Source organism: Hypomesus nipponensis, chromosome 9, assembly GCF_054491055.1.
Source record: "Hypomesus nipponensis isolate SF chromosome 9, ASM5449105v1, whole genome shotgun sequence".
NCBI lineage: Eukaryota > Metazoa > Chordata > Actinopteri > Osmeriformes > Osmeridae > Hypomesus > Hypomesus nipponensis.
Window position 1 is genome coordinate 4,747,501 of NC_140369.1, and position 12,496 is coordinate 4,759,996.

The window sequence follows — 12,496 nt, forward strand, 5'->3', positions numbered from 1 at the left end:
TTAAATCGTTTTTTTTTTTTGTATCGGACACAGAAACGGATGCCCACCAGTTCTCTCTTCTCCACCTGGAACCAGCGGGAGATGCCGGGCAGGGGGTGTGTCAGGATGAGGGTGGTCCTCTCAATCCACAAGCTCTGTGAAGAGAAGGTCCAGAGATGACGCAATAGCCAGCCCGCACACAGAACACTCACCTGCTGCCCACATCACCACAAGTCAGCAGCTTCACTGCATTAGGAAGTGTTGATGATGCACTGTACAGAATGAGGGATAGTTGCGTTGCAGGGATCCTGCAATCATTAGCTATACGCCGATCCTAACTTTTGGTACCCCCAGATCCTGACTAGATGAGAAACGTTCAACAGGACAGAAGAACGTGAGGGGAGAGAATGTGCCGGAAGGCCGCCCAACCTTGAACTCGTTCTCTCTGTCCTTGGAGCCCTTGTGGAAGGGCCGGTCGTAACGGAAGCGGCGTACGTTGTTGACCCGGTAGAAGCTCTTGATCCGGTCGGGGACACGGTCCATCTGGAGAACGTTCACGCTCTCCGGTACCGGCGTCACCGCATATATCTGGAGGTCTGGAGGGGGGTTGTTAAGGAACACACACACAAACACACCCCAATAACAAGACAATATGTCCTCATACAAGCCACACACACATAAGTGGACTAAATACACACACACATACACTCTAACACACACACACATACACTCTAACACACACACACATACACTCTAACACACACACACATACACTCTAACACACACACATACACTCTAACACACACACACATACACTCTAACACACACACACATACACTCTAACACACACACACAAACACTCTAATACACACACACATACACTCTAACACACACACACAAACACTCTAACACACACACACAAACACTCTAACACACACACACAAACTTTGACACTCATTCTTCTTGGCAAGGATACACTGAGCATCGCACTGTAAGATGGCTTCATCCGGCTGGTTGGGATGCTGCATGGCAATGGCTTGTGGGAATTCTCCCAGCATCCTTTGCTGGAAGGCCTCCAGTCTCTCGTAATCGTGTCCCCGGCAGACAAACTCCTTGTTCTGTCAGGAGAACCCCCCCCAGATGGAACCAGCTCAGACACAGAACATCAGTTCCTCCAAGGGTTACTAACTCAGCATCCGTAAACCGTAAACCACCAAAACAAACCTCGGAAGGCGTGTCTGAGGCGTGTTTGAGGCGTGTTTGGGGACAGTAGGAGATGACACTCACCCTGAGGAAGAAGGGAAACTTGCGTCCGTAGAAGCCCACCCTGAAGAACTCCGGCTCCAGACGTTGCTGCTCCATGATGTTGTCGTAGTACGCTGCCTCCATTTTCTAGCCAACACCGCACAGGGAGAGGAGGACAGCACAGTGGATTACAGCAGAGTACACTACATGATACTGTAGTGTATTATTATACTGAACGCAGGACAGGAGATTGGAGGGTGTTCTGGTCTGCTGCTTACCCGGATCCAGCTCAGGCTCTGGTAGTCATACAGAGTCTCATACTGAAAGGCCAGCTCCCTACACAGTGGGATCCCATACTCCCAACACTGAGGACAACACACACACACACACACAGATGCACACACACACGCACACACACACACACACACACAGATGCACACACACACGCACACACACAGATGCACACACACACACACACACACAGATGCACACACACACGCACACACACAGATGCACACACACACGCACACACAGATGCACACACACACGCACACACACAGATGCACACACACACACACACACAGATGCACACACACACGCACACACACAGATGCACACACACACGCACACACAGATGCACACACACACGCACACACAGAGATGCACACACACACACACACACACACAGATGCACACACACACACACACACAGAGATGCACACACACACACACACACACACACACAGATGCACACACACACGCACACACAGAGATGCACACACACACACACACACACACACACAGATGCACACACACACGCACACACACACAGATGCACACACACACGCACACACACAGATGCACACACACACGCACACACACACAGATGCACACACACACGCACACACAGAGATGCACACACACACACACACACACACAGATGCACACACACACACACACACGGAGATGCACACAAAACACACACACATAAACCTCAGTTTAGCCATCCATGTCACATAAGATGTATTTAGATCTGACTAGCTGGTGCATAGAAAGGAGAGAGTGACTAACCTGCTTGTTACGCTGCTAGTCACTCAACCTCAAGCTCACCTTGCCCTTGTTGAAGTAGTGGATGACCTTGCGGCACAGGCCCTCCTTACGGTGCCACTCGCTCTGGGAGGGGTAGTGGAGGAACTCCCTGAGTGGACGCTCCTCCCAGTGCAGCAGCTCCCAGTACAGCAGCAAGGTGAAGGCAGCCTCTGCACACACACACACGCACACACACACACGCACATGCACACATATACACACACACATGCACACGTACACACACACGCACACATACACAATCAGCTATTACGGGTGCAAATATGTGGGTGCGTATGTATGTGTACATGTGTGTGTGTACGCGTGTGTGTACGTGTGCATATGTGTGCATGTGTGTGTGTATATGTGTGCATGCGTGTGTGTGTGTGCGTGCGTATGTGTGTGTGTGTGTGCGTGCTTGTGCGTGTGTGTGTGTGCGTGCGTGCGTTGTACCCGTGTAGTTCTCCGCCTGCAGGTGCATGTCACACAGCTTGTGGATGTAGCGGATGTACATCTCCTCCTTGTTGATCTCTGACTTGTAGAAGTTCTACACAAGCACAAACACGACCAGCTCAAACACGTCAGCCCAGACAGGAGAGACACGCAGAGAGAGACAGCGAGCGCGGATGTGTCTGGTGTGGCTCTCACCAGGAGGTTGACGGTGCAGCCAACCTTCTTGTTCTCCGTCTCGTCTCCTTTCATGCAATCCCTGTGTGAGGCAGACAAGACAGGCACAGATTAGACTTCTTCATTTAACTGACTAAACATCTTAATTCTAGAGAAGCTGGCAGCAGATTAAGAATAGTTTAGTTATGGTAAATGGACTGCAGTTGGTCTTGTATACGTGGGTCATACATCCTTAAGCCTCCTGTTCTCTAACTTTCAAAAAGGTCAACTAAGTTCACTGATAGGTTCATTAGATTGACAGGTTTAAAGTACTGAGACTGCAGGTGACATAGAGGTGACGTAGCCAGTCTCTGGTAGTACCAGACTTGTAGTCCTTTACCTACCTGTAGTCCAGAAGTCGCTCCATCAGTCTGGTAACCGAGGTAACGAAGGAGATGCCTGTCTCTCTCCACGTCTCCTGTTCAATCTTCTCCAGCAGGCTGGGAGGTACACACACACGCACACACACACACACACGCACACACACAACCTCAAACTCATAATCTCTTCCCACATAATCTCAACCATATAAATGCAAATGTCCCGGCAAAAATACAACCGTTTAATCTGAGGCTGTCCATAGTTAGTAGCACTTGCCAGAGAAAGAGGGAGACAGAAAGCAGAACGTTATCTTACCTGGGGTAGGGCCCAAAGAGCTGGGTGCTAATCCCGCAGCAGAAAGCAAAGACAACAGTCCCAGTTGTAACAAGAGTTAAGAAGACACACAAACTGAAGCCGCATAGCTCAACGGAAGTAGAGGGAAAGGTAGGATCGGGAGCAGGTATGTGTGTGAGAGAGAAAGAGTGTATGTTTGTGTGTGAGTGTGTGTTAGGGAAGACGTGTGTGTGTGTGTTAGGAAGGACATGGGTGTGTGTGTGTGTTAGTGTGTGTGTGTGTTAGGAAGGACATGGGTGTGTGTGTGTGTTAGGGAAGATGTGTGTGTGTTAGTGTATTGGCATCAGCTGTCCTTGTCCTTCACTTACAGCAGGCTGAAGAGCTCTCGGTAGTTCTCATCTCCTTTCCCCTCAGAAACCAGGCTGTCCAACTTGTCTATCAGCTCTGCCTCCACCTGGTGCACACATACACACACACACACACACAAAAGGGTCTCTTTAGAGTACAGGTTTCAAGTCAACTATGACTGACAGACCAACCACCTGAACACAAAACTAACTGCTTCTAAATGTGTCGTTTTCAGAATGCAAGCAGACAGCGTCCAGACAGGTAACACTCCAGTCTAAGATGAAAGGCTTGGAGAGTAATTCACAGTCACCAGCTGACCCTTGACCCGTGTTCAGCCTCTTTTCTTCATGACCACACATCTTCCAGCCTGGCAGTGCTGCTGTACAGACAGAGCTTACGTCCTCTTAATCTCTGACCCCCTAGTTCTTAACCCCTGACCCCTGACCTGTTTGAAGTTGCTGTTACAGTCACACACAGCCACCTGACAGCATCCCTGACCCCTGACCCCTGACCCCCGACCTGTTTGAAGTTGCCGTTCTTCCTCTGCTCCCAGTCCATCATGTCGTGAAAGATGGGGATCATGATGTTCCTGACCTCCCCCTGGGGCACCAGGGTCACCCCCAGGAATGGGCCAATCATGCCTGGGATGAAGTGGATCTTGTTCTCACCTGCAACCAATCGCAAAGCCCCGTTTCAGACAACACATATTTATACTTCATAGCTTACATAGTGTATGTCACCTGTATATTTACTAGGTAAAACACAAGAGTGTAAAGGCTGTTTATTTTGTCACAGGATTTCCCTTTGTTTTGTAATATTTCTTGCAGCCTATTGATGGCAGTATTGCTGCAATATTGAGACACACAAATACAGTACATACATATATATGTATATATTTTTACTTAGGCTAGTGCTGGCTGGCTACATTAAATCATAAAAGGGACAGAAAGGCCTTAGGCCTTTTATAATCTTAATTTCTTTATGGTTTTAAGGTCACAGCTGCAGTTCTTTTCTTTGTCTTTTTTTTTTTTTTTTGCTTCAACAGTCAAAAGAGTCAGTGTGTGGGGCGTGTAGGGAGTTGTAGTTCTCACCAAGATTCTGCCACATGCTAAACAGCTCGTAGGCCATCATCACTCTCATGTCACCGTACCTGCAGGTGACAAGAACACATGCATGAATGATGGAATACACACACACACACACACTGTGTACCTGAGAGCGATGAAGGGGACTACAAAGTCTTGTTAGTCTTGAGGACTAAATCACAATGTGTGGCACCTCAAGTCACGTTCCAGCTAGCCAAAATGTAAACAAACATCTAAATAAATACCCCTTCTTGTTCCAGGTGCTTTGTCTAGCTCAAAACCAGGGAATTGTAATGGCCTGCATTTTCTTCATTATCGCGAGATGTTCAATGTCTTTATCATTTTGGGGGGACTGGTCGCTCAGTAGCTGTCTGGGTTTCTATAGGGCTTTATCTGGAACCTTACGGACATGAAGAGTTTTCGACAGTGTCTGGTCTACTATGAATGCAGCACATTATCATCTTTCTGTTTTTGTTCGCGTGTATACCTCTGGGTAAGGAGCATATATACAGATTGTGAACCTTTGTGTGTACATGAAGGCATGATTTCACATGACATACTCGACGCAGTCGGTTTACAACACTACAGTTCACAGCCAGATAGCGGCCTTGAAGTCTGCAGATTCCAGGAAGATAAACAAAGGAAAAGGGAGCTAGGGGAGGGAGATGTGTGCGTGCTCCCTTGAAAAATAAATAATCCCTGCGGCTACGTTACTGAAGGTAATCTGAGATTTGGGCGTGTGAGGATTATTGCCTGGATTGGCCCCAGCAGGAAGGGTGTGTGAGTAAGACTCCCCTGCTAGGCCAGGACACACACACACCAGAAGACTCACACATGCATGCACACGTCAAAAAAAATCACAGACACGCACACACACCAAAAGGCTCATACACACACACACAAAAGACACTCACACACACACACACACACACACACACACAAAAGACACTCACACACACACACACACACAAAAGACACTCACACACACACACACTCATCTAGCTAATGTGTTCTGAGGGGTTTTAAACATGTACAGGCTTTGCACACGAGACAGAGTGAGCCCTTCAACACGCAGCATGATCCACTCATCTGATCCACTCATCTGAACCAGATCTCAATCCTGGAGATACAGGAAGACCCGGAAGCCACGCAGTAGACCTGCTAGGGCCAGACACCTGTTCCTCAGACACGTTCCACAGACACATGGTCCACATGTTCCTCATGTTCCTCACACACACTCCACACGTTCCTCAGATACATGGTGTGTGTTGGTGTGTGTACGGTCACGGTGGCTGATAGACCTGTGACAGCAGTCGCCCAGGTTGAAACATTCATCTGCTGCTGTACACAGCCTTGGAGGAATCTGCCGTGACGGGGCAAAGCATGCAGTATGTGTATGTATTCATGTGGCTGAGCGGTTAGGGAGTCGGGCTATTAATCTGAAGGTTGCCAGTTCGATTCCTGGCCGTGTGAAATGACAATGTGTCCACTTCACCCTAGACACTTCACCCTACTTGCCTCGAGGGGAATGTCCCTGTATTCACTGTAAGTCGCTCTGGATAAAAGTGTCTGCTAAATGACTAAATGTAAAATGTATGTGTGTGTCTTACTTGTCCAACACTTTCTTCCTCTTGGCAGCAGTGAGAGTCTCTAGCTGTAGACTGGGCTGGTTGATGTAGAGAACCGCCAGACTGAAGTAGGAGTTCCATACCTGGACACAAACACACTTTATGTCACGTATACTGTTCATGTCCACCAGTTAACGAGCAACAAATAATATTAGATTGCGGTAGATCCCTCCTCCCAGTAGATCAATCTTTCCATTCTCCTCCCTCCACCTCTCCTCCACCCTCCTCCCTCCACCTCTCCGACAACCTTGTTTCATTATTCATGTCATTTATCCTTCATAGGGCAATCTTTCTGGCAAGCACAGCCATCTGTCTGACAGCCTGTGGAGTGTGTGTGCGATATTATGTGTGTGTGTGCGTTTGTTTTGTTTGTGTGAATGTGTGTGTGTGTGTTTCCGAGAGAAAAAAACAAAAATGTAGGTAATGCAGAAGGAGATGTGTGTGTGCAGGGTGTGTGCTTAAGAGAGAGAGGGAGGGAGGGAGACAGAGGGAGGCAGAGAGAAAAGACAGTGACAGAAAGAGATAGATATGCAGAGACAGAGAGAAAGAGAGAGGCAGAGACAGAGAGAGGCAGAGAGAGAAAGAGAGAGAGTGAGAGAGGCAGAGAGAGACAGAGAGGGAGAGAGAGAGGGGAGGCCTCATTAGGGCTGGATTAGAGAGTGCTGGGTGGGGAGCTGCAGGGTTCTGTACTGCCTCGGTTGATGGGTGGAGAGAAGCAGCGGGGCGGGGCTTGTGCCTGCAGAGCGAGCTGTGCCCGCACGCCAGCCGTGTGTCATCCTCCGTCAAAGTCACGCACCTTGAAGTCAAAGTCGGCCTCGGTGAAGTTCTTATGCAGGGCAGGGGAGAGATACTGTGCCGTCGTCACGATAATGCTACACACACACACGCGGAACACACCAGACGCAGGAACAACGTATGTTAGCAAAGATAAATGTTGAAGCTTTTGAGTGGTTTTGGCATGACTTGAATAGATTTTGTGTTCTTCGGTCTGTCATACTGTCATACTGTCATACTGCTTTTTTCTGTAGGAACAGAGAGGGTTAGAGGATGGGAGGCAACGGGAAAAAGAGTAGAAAGGAATAGAGCACAGCAGAATAGAACAGAACATCACAGAATGTTATAGAACACAATATAATAGAAAGGACAAGACTACAATAGAACAGAACATAATAGAACAGGACATAACAGAACAGAACAGGACCAGACAGAATATGACAAAATGGAACACAGCAGAACAGGACAGGACAGGACAGGACAGGACATAACAGGAGTGGTGGACGTACTTGCTGGTGAGCAGCCTCATCACGTTCCAGTCTCGGGGGAAGATGCTGATCTTCATCAGGTTTCTGAACACACACAGGATCTTCAGCAGGAACTCCTGTGGAGAGATGAGGAGGGGCGTGAGGACGTCAGGAGAGACGAGGAGGGGCGCGAGGACAGCTCCGTCAGGACGCCACGCTGACGGGCCGACTTCATTTAGCTCATCTTTTAGAGAACAAGTTAGACAAGGAGAACTTGGTTCAGAAAACATCTCTGAGGCGAATGAGCCCAAGTGATCTTTGGAGGGACCAGAGCGCGGCTGCAGGAGAGGGCGGAGTGTTGTGGCGGCTCAGACTTGGCATGCCCTGGGTGTTAAAACATTCCGCCTTGGGTTTGATAACCCTATGTAGAGTGGGAGAGGGCGTAGAAGGGTCGGTTCCCAGCAGGTGTGTGTGTGCTTTCATGCGTGTGTGTGCGTGAGTGCGTGAGTGCGTGTGTGTGAGTGCATGGGTGGGTCAGTGTGAATGTGTGCATGTGTGCGCGCATCAGCAGCGTGTGTGGCTTAGTGTGTGTGAGTGTGTGTGTGAGCGTGTGCGTGTGTGTGTGTATGAGCCGGTTAACCTTGAGCTCCTCTTTGCTCTGGAAGTTGTCCAGCAGGTGCTGGAAGTGGACGTCTGTCATCTGGCGAAGCAGAGACAAGAGGCAGGACACATACTCTCCCTGCCAAAGAGAACCCGGGGTACAGTTAGCCAATCACAAGGCCCCAGGAACCACCCCACCACCAATCAAAACACATACAGATGAGGAAAACAAAGATGGAGGAAGAGATGGTTTGAGAGGCTTGATATCAGGAGATGCATGCAACACTAGTATAAACAGCTTCATGTATATTCACGTGTAATACGCCTTCACTGCATCGCTCGGAGGCACAGAAATAGTTAATACACAGTACATACTTTATCAATACACTGGTTTAGAGATTTTACTCAACTAGACTTCCTCCTCACAAATGGCTCACGTGGAACTCAAGTTTTAAACAATCCCTGCGCGTCAACAAAGATCTTACACGTAGAGAACTTACTGTGTCCTAATGATTTACCAAGAGACACAGTAGACAGCTAGACAGGAAGAGAAGCCATGACTGAGAGAACATGCCAGAAGGAGGGCGGTGGGGGGAGGGGTGTGGAGGGGAGGGGTGCGGAGGGGTGTGGAGGGTAGGGGTGTGGAGGTGTGCGGAGGGGTACGGAGGGGAGGGGTGTGGAGGGGAGGGGTGCGGAGGGTTGTGGGGGGGGGGGGTGATGAGGTGGGGGCAATGCATGAAGGGGTGGAGGTGAAGAGGAAGAAGAAGAATCAGATTGTTAGTTACTAACAGTGATCTCAGCCGTGCACTGAGGGCAGCGCTGGCCCCTTACCGCCTCCTGAGACTGGGCCTTGCTCATGATGGCCAGCAGGGTCTGCAGCAGCACATCCAGCAGGCTCTCCACCATCATCTCCACCTCCTCCACCACCGATGAGTCCTGGGGGAGGGAGGGAGAGAGGGAGGGAGGGAGGGAGGGGAGGGAGGGAGGGAGGGGAGGGAGGGAGGGAGGGAGGGAGGGAGGGAGGGAGGGAGGGAGGGAGGGAGGGAGGGAGGGAGGGAGGGAGGGAGGGAGGGAGGGAGGGAGGGAGGGAGGGAGGGAGGGAGGGAGGGAGGGAGGGAGGGAGGGAGGGAGGGAGGGAGAGGCAGGTATTAGCAATGCAGTGGTAGTAAAGCTCAGTTTACTACAGAGTCATTGGGTTCACCAGAGACATTCCAACAGGGGTTTTTGATTCATTAAATCCAGATGACTCAAAGGTTTCAAGAAGGAAACAGAGTGTGTGTGTGTGTTACCAGGGAGCCAGTCTTGATGATGGAGAAGATGCTGCTGAGGATGCCGGAGCAGATCAGAAGCTCCTTCTGCTGCCGGAGGTGCAGGTGGATGTGATGGAGCACCACAGGGAGCAGGATCCTCCGGGACTCTGACACACACACACACACACAGACACACACACGCACACACGCACACACACACACACACACCCATTCACAAGAACAAACGCACACATACAAGAGTGCACACACCCAAACACACATATGCAATAAGAAATGCAGACACATATGCAAACAGACACACATATGAATGCACACAGACACATGTGCACTGGCTGAATGGAGCTATATCCCCACCATACAGGACTAACTAAAAGGGTTTTGGTGTGTGTGTGTGCTTTATGTCTGAGTGTGTGTGTGTCTGTGTGAGTGTGTGTGACCTACCGGGGAAGGAAAACAGCCTGCTGTCGACAGTGCGGGCGATGGACTGCAGCTTCACCACGTCCATGGACTGGCCGATGTGCACCGTACTGGGCATGCTCCCCAGCGTGCCGCGCACAAACTCCGCCACCTCCTGGACGGTGAACATCTGCAGCAGCTCGTCAAAGATGGCGGGGAAGGAGTTGAGCAGGGCGGCCTGGAGGAAGGGGCAGGAGCAGGAGCAGGAGGGGGGAGGACGTTAGGAGAGACTCCACACAACCCCAGGACCCACTGTGTGGGTGTGTGTACAGTAGAGAGTGATAGAGAGATGGAGAGAGAGAGGGTAGACAAAGAGAAAGAGAGAGGAAAGGATGAGAGAGTGAGAGAAAAGAGAAAAAAAGAGAGGGAAAGAAAGAGAGAGAAGACAGAAATACAGAGAGAGAGTAACTGTGTGTTTGTGTGTGTGTCTCCAATCATAGCACCACACTGGGTGGAGGCAGACAAACAGAGGGAGGCTCAGGGTGAGACAGGAGAGTGCAGGGAGAGGGTTTGTGGGTTAGTCAAGTCCAGATCAACACACAGCACACGGGGCAAACCAAGATCCATTAGTAGACCTGTGACCGGAGGAGACACTGTGATTGGTGGAGAGGCTGAACGTGGCATTGGCCGATTGGTTGCTTGGTTGGTTGAGGGAGGAGCGGGATGTTGCTAGACAGACCACTGTGACGGGGTCAGTAGGGAGGGGGGGGGGGTGTCTGGGTGAGGTGGAGGCTTGCTTGGTGGAGGCACGGTGGTAGTTGAAGACAGGTGGGGGTGGAGGAGGTGGCGGCTGGCTTGGGGGGGGGGGGGGGTCCCAGCTACTTACGGAGAGAGGAGAGGGCCGGGGAGCACTGGTGCTCCAGGCCTGGGTACAGCTGACGGGGCCACTAGGCTGTCCTGGAGCTGGGCTAGGCTGGGGGGCCTGGGGGATGGGGGCAGGAGGAGGGAAGCCACAGACCAGATAGGGGGATGGCAGAAGCCAGAGCAGGGGCAGTCAAGTACAAAAATAAAAAAAGATAGAAGAAAATTAAAGCGAAACGATCTGAACTAAAGAGAAGCTAAGAAGGTCCTCCTACAGAGAAGAAGAGAAGGTGGAGGATGGTACTACTGAGAGAGAAGAAAAGATGGTGGATGAGAGAGAAGGTGAATATACAGCTGGTCCAGCTTCGCACATCCTGGCGAGTGAGGTCTTTGTGAGTGTGTGTGTGCGTGTGTGTGTGTGCATGAGTGTGTCTGTGCGTGTGTGTGGAGAAGCCTTCAGGTTCTCCACTGCAGTGCTGCAGCCTGGAGAGAAGCTCACCTGGGTGAAGATGAGCGTCTCGGAGCTGCGGCTGTCCAGGCTGAGGAGGAAGCGGATGGACTGGAACAGCTCCTGGATGCTGGCCCGGAACTGCTCCTCCTCCATGCCGCAGGTGGCCCGCGAGTACAAGACCCTGGACTGAATGATGAACTTGAACAGATACTCCAGAGCCTGCGTTGTGTGTGAGGGGAGGGGGGGGACGTGTGTGTGTGGAAGTGTGTGTGTGTGTGTGTGTGTAAAGGGGGATATGTGTGTGTGTGTGTGTGTGTGTGAGGAAGGAAGGGGGTATGTGTGTGTGAGGGGGAAAGAGAAGGGGTGCAGAAACCCATGGGACTTGAATACACATCAGAAACACATCCATATTTAACACATCAAAACAAGCTGTTGTGTCCCAAGGACTCAATTGTGTCCTTTTGCACTCAGGAAGACAAACCCTAGGTTTAGTGAAAGCAAGCCTTTTGAGCCCCTTTTATAACGTGCTTAAACCACTCCGGGACTTCTGAACCCAGGGAAACTAGTAAGGAGTGCTGAATAGGGGAACGACAACGAGAGCAGAGACGGAAGGAAGATGGAGAAGAGGAGGAGAGGAGGAAGAGAATGTGACGAGATGGCAAAGATTGGAGAGAGTGAGGAGAGGAAGCAGGTGAGAAGAGGAGGAGGAGAAGGGGAGGATGGGTGGAGGTGGAGAGGATGGGTGGAGGAGGGGAGGATGGGTGGAGTTGGAGAGGATGGGTGGAGGAGGGGAGGATGGGTGGAGTTGGAGAGGATGGGTGGAGGAGGGGAGGATGGGTGGAGGAGGGGAGGAGGAGAGGATGGGTGGAGGAGGGGAGGATGGGTGGAGGAGGAGAGGATGGATGGAGAAGGAGGAGGGAGAGCAAACTGGAGGAACATGGATTCAGATTAGTTTTCGATGGAGACAGGCTGGCTGCAGACAGCCATCTTCAAAACACAGGAAAGAACTATGAATTATTCACAA

At 50.7% G+C, this 12,496-nt stretch overlaps 1 protein-coding gene across 1 annotated transcript in view; it reads right to left on the bottom strand.

Moving 5' to 3' along the window:
- Positions 1–12,496, bottom strand: part of dock3 (dedicator of cytokinesis 3) — a 104,018-nt gene that overhangs the window by 11,030 nt on the left and 80,492 nt on the right. Inside the window, exons 23-43 of the mRNA XM_084704261.1 lie at positions 11,521–11,691; positions 11,047–11,142; positions 10,206–10,398; positions 9,783–9,910; positions 9,325–9,429; positions 8,534–8,632; positions 7,936–8,030; positions 7,449–7,524; positions 6,635–6,735; positions 5,031–5,089; positions 4,459–4,607; positions 3,960–4,045; positions 3,321–3,416; positions 2,959–3,019; positions 2,764–2,857; positions 2,335–2,483; positions 1,503–1,589; positions 1,267–1,371; positions 956–1,097; positions 409–575; positions 48–134 (exon numbers count right to left, since the gene is read on the bottom strand). Of these exons, the coding sequence (XP_084560387.1) occupies positions 48–134; positions 409–575; positions 956–1,097; positions 1,267–1,371; positions 1,503–1,589; positions 2,335–2,483; positions 2,764–2,857; positions 2,959–3,019; positions 3,321–3,416; positions 3,960–4,045; positions 4,459–4,607; positions 5,031–5,089; positions 6,635–6,735; positions 7,449–7,524; positions 7,936–8,030; positions 8,534–8,632; positions 9,325–9,429; positions 9,783–9,910; positions 10,206–10,398; positions 11,047–11,142; positions 11,521–11,691 (2,346 nt within the window). The remainder of the gene's footprint in view (positions 1–47; positions 135–408; positions 576–955; positions 1,098–1,266; positions 1,372–1,502; positions 1,590–2,334; positions 2,484–2,763; positions 2,858–2,958; positions 3,020–3,320; positions 3,417–3,959; positions 4,046–4,458; positions 4,608–5,030; positions 5,090–6,634; positions 6,736–7,448; positions 7,525–7,935; positions 8,031–8,533; positions 8,633–9,324; positions 9,430–9,782; positions 9,911–10,205; positions 10,399–11,046; positions 11,143–11,520; positions 11,692–12,496) is intronic.